The sequence below is a fragment of the Charadrius vociferus genome, unplaced genomic scaffold (genome assembly GCF_000708025.1).
Source record: "Charadrius vociferus isolate BGI_N301 unplaced genomic scaffold, ASM70802v2 scaffold255, whole genome shotgun sequence".
Taxonomy (NCBI): Eukaryota; Metazoa; Chordata; class Aves; order Charadriiformes; family Charadriidae; genus Charadrius; species Charadrius vociferus.
The window spans coordinates 2,736,322-2,748,503 of record NW_009648785.1 but is presented as its reverse complement, the minus strand read 5'-3'; the positions used below and the strand labels follow the sequence as shown (position 1 = coordinate 2,748,503).

At 35.3% G+C, this 12,182-nt stretch overlaps 1 protein-coding gene across 1 annotated transcript in view; it reads right to left on the bottom strand.

Moving 5' to 3' along the window:
• UBE3C (ubiquitin protein ligase E3C) overlaps positions 1-12,182 on the bottom strand; it is a 79,026-nt gene that overhangs the window by 53,034 nt on the left and 13,810 nt on the right. Inside the window, exons 5-10 of the mRNA XM_009886774.1 lie at positions 11,617-11,732; positions 9,547-9,704; positions 7,309-7,462; positions 6,285-6,505; positions 5,849-6,003; positions 3,603-3,790 (exon numbers count right to left, since the gene is read on the bottom strand). Coding sequence (XP_009885076.1) covers positions 3,603-3,790; positions 5,849-6,003; positions 6,285-6,505; positions 7,309-7,462; positions 9,547-9,704; positions 11,617-11,732 — 992 coding nt within the window. The remainder of the gene's footprint in view (positions 1-3,602; positions 3,791-5,848; positions 6,004-6,284; positions 6,506-7,308; positions 7,463-9,546; positions 9,705-11,616; positions 11,733-12,182) is intronic.

The window sequence follows — 12,182 nt, the reverse complement described above, 5'->3', positions numbered from 1 at the left end:
ATGCGGATTTTGGGCACCTCTGGTTTAAAAAAAAGTGTCAAATTCCTTCTGCGCAATGGGACAGATTAAATGACCCATTAAGCTTAATTTAGCTGAGGCACCACTACAAGTTAATTAGTTAAAGGCAAGATTTTCAGTCTAGGTCATAAATTGGGCCCTGTTTCCCACTGAGACCATTTAAGTTAATGAAGAGAATACACTAGAATGAGAGGAGCGCATACAGTCTGCAAAAGGTCACTGCTGCCGGGGCAGCGGATTCTGACACTTCAGAACTGCAAGGTGTCACAGGTACGAGACAGCATGCAAAGCCATCATTAAATGAACCATACTGCTCTTAAGGCTGCTTTATGCTTCTGCCTCTCTTTGTATTGGACCGAGAACGTAAAGCGAAGCGTAAAGAAAAAAAAGAGTAAAAACTTCATGGTTTTAAGAAAAGCACCACAGCGAAAGAACATTCCTAAATTACTAAAATAGCCTCATGTAAAGCCTAAGTATCTTCAGCGCACCTATGGAGACAGGCTGCTCGTATTACACCAGAATGTCAGTTTTCCAAACAATTTTCAACCACAGGTTAAGATGAGCAACATTGTATTAATTAAACAGTAGTAGTGTACAGTCACTATGAAACTGATGAACCAAGACTAGCAATTACTCTGGGGCACTAATCAGATGGCTGATAGCAACTGAAGTCCCAGTACAAGCACAGTTCCCATCACTGTTTAATATTAAGCCATAGCCATGACCTGAAGTCTATGGTATTAAATAACCCCCCTAAAAATTTTGCAGAAACAGAATTCACTAGTTACGTAAAGTATAGCTTTGATGAACAAAAGTCTTGCAAATCTCTTCATAATGAGAACTACACTCCAAGACTCGTGTTTTCTCTTTTCTTTTTTTTTTTTTTAATAAATTAATGGCATTTAAGAACATACATCAACTTTACAGTGAAAAGATGAAAGCCCTGCCCCTCTGAAAGTAAGCACAATTCCCAATTACTTCATTACAATCAGGATTTTATTCTACACCTCTCATCTGACTTACTGAACATTAGCTACAACTAGGTTTTTCCAGTCTTGTGGCCTTTTTCTTTAATTGGGCTTGACTGCATCTTTCCAGAACTTACTCAGAATTCATCAAAATTCCTAACGGCTAATCCAAAGCAATGTGCTTTTCCAGTAATCCATCTCTGGATCCCACCACCCTCTGTAGAGAATCAGAACTTTAGAGGCTTGCTCTTTCTGTTCAAAGCTACATTGTACTTTGGTGAATCTTGTGTGATCTCTCTTGGTCTCTGTTGCAAAACCAAAGAAACTACTGACCTAACGCGGCAACACTGATGTTCCTAACACCATATGATATCATCATCAGTCACATCAAAGAGGATGACTTGAGGAGCCACAAGAATAAAAAGCATTCAGCTTTAAAGCCTACACTGTATCTTTTTTCAAGAAGGAAAAAAGCCTCAGAACTATTAGAACAATACAGAGATATTTGTTGTTTCCTCCCGTCGAAAGCCTGTGTTAACCTTTGCCTAATTTTCTTTCAGATTATTGAAGTTATTTTCAGTTGCAACTCTATTTTTGATTTGCAGCCTTTATGTTTTCAATTATCATTATTTTCTAGTACAGTTGTAAATGATGTTAAATAAGTTTTACTAACAACCTTTTCCACCTTCTAAACAATTTGACCCAGTATGTTTCCAAACACAAAATAAAAGAGCATTTTTGAGCTCTTAGAATATATTAAAAATAATTTTAAATAAATTATTTCTGTTTAACTATTTCTACATGATTTAACTAAATAGATCCACTTTACTGTGAGTATTAAGTAATTTAAAAGTTAGTTTCAAAGCAAGTGAAGCATCTTTCAAAAGACATTAAATTTGACAAAATCATTTGGGCAATTAAAAAAAGTGGAAATTAATGATGAAAAAATCTTTTAATTGTCTTTTGAGGTGACACATCTTTACTACCTTGAAAACAACATCAGATGTCCTTTGAAAAACACCCAAAGAGAAGGTTTAGAATAGCTGCTTGGCAACTTGGGCCAGGGCTAAAATGCACTGAGAGCAGGGCAAAAGATTGACACCTCCTAACACGATGATACCTGGCAAACCCAACACTTAGAACTGACTTGGAAGTCTGAACTAGTAATTAAATGTCCGTTTTAATTCTGCAAATACCTGCATGAACTAACTTCATTTTGATTATGAAAGTAATTCCATTAGTATTACTGACACAAATCTTAGTATCTCTACTACTTATTTCTAAAATTGGTAAATTCAACTACTTTGGAGCTATTAAAAATTTAAAATTTCTAAATTGCTTTGTATTATAAGATGATGAGTAGAACTTTCCTAACTCTTGAATTTACCTGATCTGTAACTAGCCTGTTACCATAAATAACTGCAAAGACCAAATACGGCGTCTCAAAGGAAACAGATGCCATACACAGGACTTTAATTGTACGAGTAACTTCTTTATTCTTTAAACACCCTGTTCCACACAGTTCACCAGAAAACTTCAAGTCAAAGCAGTGATGCATTTAAACTCAGTAATTACTATCCAAGGCAATGTACTACTTGCAACAATAAAGCGGGCATACTAATTCAACTGCTGCTATGATCTTCAGGTCTCACATCCTGCTCTAATGCAATTAGTCTACAAAGAACTAATTACCCTAATCGAGCAATCACAGTTTCACTGACATCTCACTTCCTCTAACAGCTATAAACACCATTGGGCTAAGATAGCACCTAATTAGTTTTCTGTATCACTGTTTACAATGCAGTTTGAATTGATTATGTTTACAACATTCCCTAAATACTTACTTTACTACCAGAAACTACATACTTATTCAAAACTACTTGCACCAGAACAGTGTTAACGCTTATAGGTCTTAGCTTGATGATAAAAATGTCGCAAATCATCTTTCATTGTTACTGACATTTGTGGTTTGCAGGTTTTGTAAAAGAATGCTGTACAAATGAACAAGTCTTTTATCTCCATCTCAGGTGCCAAAGCCCTTCCCAAACAACAGAGCATTTCATATGTTCTGATTTGTAGCAAGAGAGATTTTGGCTATATATTAAAGAGGATAGAGAAGAAGTTGGTTTCAGTGCTCAGCGAGTTAAAGAGACTGTGGAATCCATGTAACTGAAAGTTTTAAAAACAATCCAGACAAATTTCTGCCAGAATGACTCTTAACACTGCCTCTGAGCAAGCAGACAGATAAACTCCTTTCAAGAATCTTTGCAATCCCTATTCAATTTTCTGATCACAAACACTACCTGTTCCATAGTCCTCAATGTGGTGATAGAATACTAACTTATTTGCAACTTGCTAAACAAACCAAGAGCTTACACTTTTGGTTTCAGCAATTACTCCAGAGAGAGCACAAGGAACAGGAATTAAAAATAAGAAACAGAATTAATCCACTCTTCAGTTTGCCTGGATTTATTATTTAAATTCTGAAATTCTGATTTATTTCAGCTGATCATAGAAAAAAAACCACAGATAAAAACCCACAGGGTATTTAAAACATGTCTATGTAATAAAACACATTTTAGGTGTACTACAGTTCAACATCGCTATTATACTTGCCTCACTTTTGGCACCATCATTCGGTGTTGTACCATTAGCGTGTGGCAGATTGATGCCATCAAGGTAAAGACCTCTTCACTAGCTGAATCTCTCCAAACCATATTCAGTAGAGTGTTTGTCTGCTGCTTTGTATCCAACTTCTTTAGACACTCCTCAGTTATATACTGAACTGATATTCTCCCATCACCCTATGAACATATCAAAGAAAAATTTGCTTTAAGTCCTTTTAATTATCAAATATCCCCTTTTTAAAAAAAACTACCACTTCAGAATTTTACTAGAACATGAAGCTTTCTTGTACAATAATTAAAACATAAGCACATATGTATATCATACTAGCATTCTTAAAAGCATTAGACCCAAGAGCCAACTTAAATCCCCAGGTACGCAACTGTTGGGTTGTGGTATCGATCTTTTCACTTAGGCCAGTGGGAAGACTCCCTTTAAAGTAAGCATGTTCTGCAACACTTGGATACAAATAAGGTGAGATCATTTACTGGCATAAAATACATGAATAGTCATCTCTTCCCCACTGACATCAGTCAGCATTGGACACGAAATCCAGAAACGCATGTCGACTGTAAGTTTCTTCACAAACAGTGTTTTCACATTCATAACCCATGGGTTAACAAACAACAAAAAACTTCAGGGTGGCTAATACACGTTTGGGTAGTTCTAGAAGTGTACAAAAAGGAATGCTTTCTCTTGGCATAGAACGGAGTGGAGCTCAACCTTTTCTTTTCCTCATTTCCTGTCTTTATGTTGGCCCCAACAGAGCAAAGCAGTCTGGCCCATTGAAGGATACAAGTTATTCAATTATGAATTTTTAAGAAAGAGGGGTTCCCCAACCACCCTTTTTTTTTTTTTTTTGTAAGACAGGTATGCATAAAGATATGGAATACATAAAAAACTCCCACAAGAAACAAGAAAAATGTATTGCAATAATTAGTATTATCTATTAAAGCCGCCTCAGAACAGATTTTCTCTCATTTACAAATTATTGCAAGTCACATGTGAACAAAAATTTATTCTTTGTTTTTACCTAATCACCTCTTAAATATCACCAGTATCTCTAAGCCACAAGTAGAATCTGCCAGTACTTACATCACATACAGTGTGTGCGCGGCTAGCAAATTAAGTATTTTATTCACACTGTCTTGGTAGAGATTTCAGGGTAATGGTAACACACTGCATTTAAAAACGTACAAGTAAAAGGTTGCACATATTCCCCAACAGTACAGGTTTTTATAAGAGGCTACTCTCAATATCTAGGTCTTCAAGAAGCTGTATCTTTCAGAAACATATACCACCTTACATGAAATATAAGTAGGCATTATAGAGCTGGGACACTTTTGCTTTCAACACTTCAAAAAATGCCAGGAAGCCTTAGAATGCCTGAGAGACAGAAATGTAGAATTCCCAGCTCAGTGTGGAGAGGTAAAATATTATTTTTTTTTTAAATGAACTCTAAATATGGTTAAATTTCACACATTCCACAACTAAGGACTGCACACTGCGTACGTCCTTTGAATGGTAGTGTCTTTTGAGAGATAATATGAAGGCCAGTAAGAAACTGTTCACATCTCTCCAACTTTGGTTGTTCAAAGCCTTGGTCCGAGTGTTAGGTTAAAGTTAGCATGGGTTCATTTTACTGGTGGAAGTTTAAACTATAGTGAAAAGTCCTACTTATACTACAGTCTCTATACATTACTATAGAAAGCAGGTGTTCCCTCTTCAAGGGCTTTCAAGGTAGTGGATATATTTAAATACAGAGCTAATTCTACAGGGTAAAGACTACAGTTGAATTTATAGTATCTCCATGAGAAAAAAAATGAAAATACTAAGTTGGAAGATCACATTGGTGCATTTTATGATATCTTAGCATCATCACAGACTTGAAGAATACAGAGAGTAATACAGTCTCTATAAAATACAAATTTAAAGCAGAGAAGTTTAAACTCTTTCTGTTCAATAAAAGCTCTGTCCTTCAGAAGACACACTACCTGTATTTTAAGACTTCTTATTATAGTCAGGATTTTGTTTGTTGATTTTTTTGTTCCGTTTCATTTTTCAGGTAAGCAACCAGTTCCATTTGCTTACAGTGAGCAGCCATCTATTTGTAAGAAGTAAACATGCTCCCTTCTACATGTAGCTAGGAAAATAGCGGGCTTACGGTGATCGTGTTTCTGCCTGTATCTGCTGCTGCTATAATAGAAAGTCATTCAAAGAAATTCTGTACTGCTTACTGGTGTAGTTGTCATTTTACTGATCTCTTCATCCTCATCTTCAGAATCGCTGTTTGCATCTTGACAGTTTGTACCAGCAGTAGACACAGGCAGCTGAGAGAGGGAAGTCTGGAGTACCCTCAGATACACAAGAAGTCCTTCCTCTGAAAGGGAGCCTATAGCACATACATTGAAATAAAAGATTGTTATTCAGGTCACACCGTACTATAAAATATATTTTACCAGAAATACCTGACCAAAACACATTATGCCAAATCTTCCCAAATTAAGTGTATTTTTTACTGAAAAAGGTAAGAATAACTAATAAAACAGATCTCTCCAATACTTGTATCCACAAACTGTCCTTTTTGCTTGGTAGTGAATCACACTCTGGAAACACATAACATATTAACTCAAATATGAAAAAAACACTGAATTGGCCATTCAGCGGTCTCACCCAAATATGTTTCTCCAACTGTTAACACAAAGTAAAAAAGCCATGGGGCTTGATCACTTCTTCTTGAACATCCACTTTCTGCTAATAATAGTGCATTCAGAAAGAGTTCATAAGGGAAAATGGTCTGCACATCAGCAAGCGCTGGAATGATGAAATGGAATATCTGATCCGTAAAAGGTGCTGCCAGAAACTCCTCTGTGAAGGCTGCAAAAATCTGCTGCCTGAAATGAAGAAAAATTGTCTTTATAGAAAATATAGGCAAATTTTCCCACAATTATATCTCTGGAATAACAGATCAATTTGCAAGTTTGAACACGTCCATCAAGAAGACTGCAAGGATGTGCTCCATTAATCCTGCACTAATAAACCAAATTTCTCAGATGTCTCAAAAATTAATTTCTTACACTACATGCTTTTCCTGATGATCTTGCATGCAATTTCATCCTTTACACTTTTCAGGAACTCACAGAAAACTATTCTGAAGTTAAATTTGTTGTTTACATTCTTGAAATAAAAAATTAATTGTGCTTTTTAATTTTTTTTTTCCCAAAAAAATACTACTTTAACACAAAACACTATCACGTGATACAACCAGAGTTTGATTTTTGTTCCATCTTTCAACATACCCGACACTTTGTTCTTGAAAGAAATACCTATGACTTAGTTATTTCTCTTCATAAACCTCAGCTCCTCTGCCACAAAGTTCTTCTTAACTCTAAAAATTCTTTTCATCTGCCCTTAGCTGCATCTCTGCACTCATCTAATTTTTTCCACATGTATGTTCCTACACATTGCAATACCTGCTATTCCCTGTGCTCTGTTTATTGCATTCTTCGGCATTTTATTGCCTTTTTCTTAAACACACCTGAAACTACATTGTTTCAATGATGAAAAGCATTACCAAAAAATCATTACTAATGCAAATAAATCAACAAACTGCACTGAAAGAATAGCTAGATAATCAAACTGTGCACCTTTGCAATAAGAAATAAGTATAGAAATACCTAATATTATCTTTATTTACCTTGCACCTTCTGGACAGGAGCTATATGTAAAGTGCAATGGCTTCAGAACATTCTCCAGAAGTATTTTTGCAATAGGGACTCGAGAAACATCAGAATACTCAATACTCGAGGGAAGCTTATTGTTAATTAACAAATAAAGCGACTTGTAGTAGCCTGCAAATAAGAAACACCACTTTTTCAATACAGTATTACTTTCCTTCTTTTCCATATAAAACAACTTATATACTTAACATTTTTAACTTGAAAAATACTTTACAATTCATTGCATGAAGCTTTACTTCGGAATAATTTTACAATGGTCCAAGTCACATTCACATAACTAACAGAATATACCATCAACCCCTTTGGAAACGTAACTTTATAAAATCATAGATAGACGATTGCATTCAGAGTCAGTTTGATCTTTCAAAGACCGACTGCTCTGCTGACGATGTGAATACTTTGATTTTTTTAAACCATGATGTATGAGAAAGACATTCTTTCTCCTCTGAGTGACTCTAGTCATGTTTTTGGCAGCTGTCCTCCCAGCATTTCAGAAATGATGAATTTTGCCCTCTACTCCAAAACATGGCTCCACCATACAGATAACAGTCCTGTTGGCAGAATGTCTCAATACTATAAACATCTTGCCTTAACAGGCTGAAGAATACAATTACTTTTCCCAAAACAGGGATCTCTCAGACAGTAATAAAATACGTTACAACGCCAGCCACGTGTAGAGCATAATCTATTTTTGTCTCACTAAAGTACAAATGGAATCACACAAATTCATTCTTCTTAAACCAACGTACTTTTGCCCAATGAACTCCTAAACTCAAGTTCCAAAACTGCAGGAACCACTGTAAATGCATAAATAGTGTTGTATTATTGACAGGTCCAGTCTAAGATCCTTTGACAAGGACTACCTAACTTGACATACAACGCAACAAGTGGAAATCACCATAAAGGAATAACTTAGCGATGCTGACAAGACGCACATGGAAGACAAACTGCATACAAAAACATATACTAAAAAGCTGATTACAGATTGTTTACAAAATAACCATCATAAATGATTAGGAGACAGAACATCCGTAGTTGCACACAGCCACTTTTTGTTTTGATTGTAAGTGATCAGAAAGCTGAATTTTTTTACTAAAATTTATAATCTAACATCTTGATAAACTTTCATAGATCAGTTGTGAGAACTGAATATTATACTAAAAGAACAAAGTATAATGTATTAAAGTATTCTGGAAGATATATAGTAAGCAATGAGACAAATACAAATACTTCTATAGTTTTAGTTATGCCTAGCAAGTAAAACAGATGTCCTACAATAAATATTTTTTTTTTCCTCATAGTGACTTCAACGTGTAGTAGTTAAAACCAAAGATCCTTAATAACAGCATAAGATAGCCTAGTCCACTGAATGTACTTTAAAACTTACAAACACAAAACTATTCCAACAATTAACTAACAAATTGGAAGGTGCTCTTTTTATGTTTTCTACCAACGAAGACAGATCCAAGATGTTCATTTCATAATGTTTTTGTCTTTTCCCCCCATCCACAAGTCATGCAAACTCAAGCTATGGTATCAGAAAGTCAAATTGGGTTTTTTGCATGTTTCCAGAGTAATAAAGTTTCTTCAAGACAAAACGTAATCTTGGTGACAACTACACAGTTCATTAACTTTCGGTATGTTTGCACAGGTGTAACTGCAGTTTAGCAAACAGTTTTGCCCATGATGGTACAAGGGAAATAAAAGCTAGTTCACCATCTCTTTGCTGAGGTTCCTCTGGTGCTAGCAGGATGAAAAGGTAATACCAATTTATGATAATAATGAACATTAGCAGTTATAGAGAGCAGTACTGCAAAACAATGCCTAACTTTTACACAACAAAAGCTTAGACCTGGCACAGCATGTGGGCGTGTGTGCAGACATAAACAGCTCTTCAAATAAAACTTCTGTTAGATAATATCCACCTACTCTCAAAATCTGTGGTAAAAGTCTGTGTAAGTAACTTGGTAGAATATTCAATTTATAAACAGAATTTCAAAAGAAATCGAATGGTAATTTCTCAAGCAATGATCTCAAGCAAAATATCCATCTATGATATGTTAGTGTATGCAGCACTTAATTCATTGTGTCTGTGGTAAAGGCAAAACATGATTAAACAACAGTGGTCTTCAGGTATTACTCATTGTGTTTAATTTTTGAATATTTCCCAGAACTTATACTTCCTAGCTACTCACCTTTTTGAATCATGTAGTGCAAAATTTGTTCAATTAATGATGTCACATAGCTGACATCTTGTAAAACAGGCAAATACGTATTCTCAGATGAAAATACCTCAAGCATTCTCATAGGAAGTGCAACATTCAGACTGTCATCATTGCAATTTTGCAATAGCCTAGAAACAAAACGAAAGCAAAATTATTTAACAAGATATTTCTCTTATTTCACCACAGGCATATGCACACCAATTTAAAAATAAAAATACCAAAAAATCTTTCCACTTTCTCCTTACAATGACTTATTTCTACTTGGTTTCCAAGTGTTCTCAGTAGTTTTTTATTGGCATCTTTATAACAGTAATTCCTGATTTTAGGATTTCTACAAATATAGCACACTCTCTTTAAATCCTACTAAATTCTTGCTTTCGATGACTGACAATTTGAAGGTCTACTGCATGAACAGGAAGGGAAGCAAAGAATAAGACATGTTTTTCCAATATGTATTACTACCCATATTAAAAATGAAGTCATGAAAGCCCCAGAGCAATATGGGCTGGGAACAAATGCTGGAGAACGTCTTATGTATAACTAAAACAATATGTCCTTGATTACAGACTGAAATATTAAAAATACAACCATCCCCATCCTTTTAGCAAATTGCTTATGAAACGACTACCAGTAATCACAGAAATGGTGACTATTAAGAGCCTGTTTAGAATTAAAAGGATTTGTTAGTACGAGATGTATATAGGCATAGTTGCCCTAATAACATGCTTTTTCCCAGCCATTCAGGAAGACAGGGACCTATCAGCAAAAGTTATTTTGACACCATAGCTAAGTTATTTCACTAAACAGAGAAAACGATACTCTGACAAGACCTTTTTTGCAGATGTAGCTGCAATCAAACCACCGTATTTATGCTATGATATTAGACAGTCACCTTATTTTTCCATAGCATCAAAAGCTACAGCTTCTCATGAATCTGAACTTATCCCAGGAAAGCACTTTTTTGGCTACCTGTCCCACTGCCCGTTTTCCAGGATTTGCAGAAAATTAAAATAGCTCAGAAAGCAAGTATAGACACCCATCATCATGCTGGCAAGGTGAGGATAGGAAGAGCTTCTTCCTCCATTCTCCCAATATGCATAGGCAGGAACAGCTCTTCCACTCCTTTTGTTTTCCCACATCACCCAGTAAGGAAAGGAGAATGGGAATACTAACAGAGCCACATTTACAAAACCACAATTCCAACTGTAGTGAAAACATACAATTCAATCCAGTGACACCAGAGCTGTGTTCTACTATATGTGGACTCAGAAGCCCCCCACTCCAGTCTTCTTTGGTATCTGGTGTCACTGTTTATTATACATACAGTATACGCAATTATAAGAACAGTTCAGTAACTTGAATGAAACTATTTCCTAAAAAAGCCTCAACATTAAAGGGAAAAAACACTATTTTAAAGCTCTGGAGAGTGTAACTCATTCTGATTAGTAATAAGAGCAAATATATTGTTTTCTAACACCAGGCTTTAGCTGCCAGCTATTCAAGTCACCTTGATAGATTTACCTTCCTGTGATCCTCCCAGGATCCTCCCACTACAAATAATAAATGTACTGCTGAAGCCAGTAATGTAACTACTTAACATTCCTTGAATTCAAATTAAAGTGTGCGAAAACGCATCTTAAATATTATTTTTAAAACAAAATATATCCAAAGCATATCCTTGGAACATTAGCCTAACTCAGATAGTAACCTCTAATCACTACCAGTTCCCAAGAAAACCTTCTGGTTTCCATAAATATTGTTAATGATACCACTACATGCAAACAGTTAAGAACATACTTAAGCCTGTCCCTAGGCAGGGCATCCCTTAAGCACACGTTGAACTTGGAAGTCAATACCTTTGTTCTTACACAGGAACAAGTATCCTATACCATAGCCTACATATATTTTTAAAGTAAACAATCTGCTCTGTAAGATAAATTCACATTCAATACTTCACCTGCTGCAAAAATAAACAAAAAAATGCCCAACATAATTTCTGAATGCTTTTAGCATTGTAGCATATAGAAAAAAATAGTTTACCTGCAACACAGCCCCAACAGTCTTTTTATTTGGAATAAGCAAGTAAGTCTGTCTGGACCATCCAATTGCTTAACAAACTGAGAACTCTGTTTAATTAAATTCTGACACATCCATACCTGGGAAGAGATATGCACAGGATTACTGTTTATAACAACAGGGTATATTATTTATTGCAACACAGATAGTAATATTTCAATGCTGGTTTGGATACCTTTGGAGGACGTACAAAAGAGAAAGTAAGCAATCATGTTCAGCTGAGAAAAAAAAATTGTTACACAACAAACTACATGACTGCTAGTACTAAACTTTCAAAGTTAAGACTGAATTACATTTACAAATAACTCTACTCTTGCAACAAATTTATCTGTTAATTTTCTGGGTTTAAGTAGCCATAATTCTTTAACATCCATTATTAATACCCACTATGAATTATACTTACTAGTGCATTTGGGAAATTTGCAGTGACTTTGCAATTGATATGCCAGCATTATTGACCAGTGAGGAAAAAAAAAAAAAAAACAACAAAAAACAAACACCTTAGGAATGACCAGAGTGGAAAATATTGT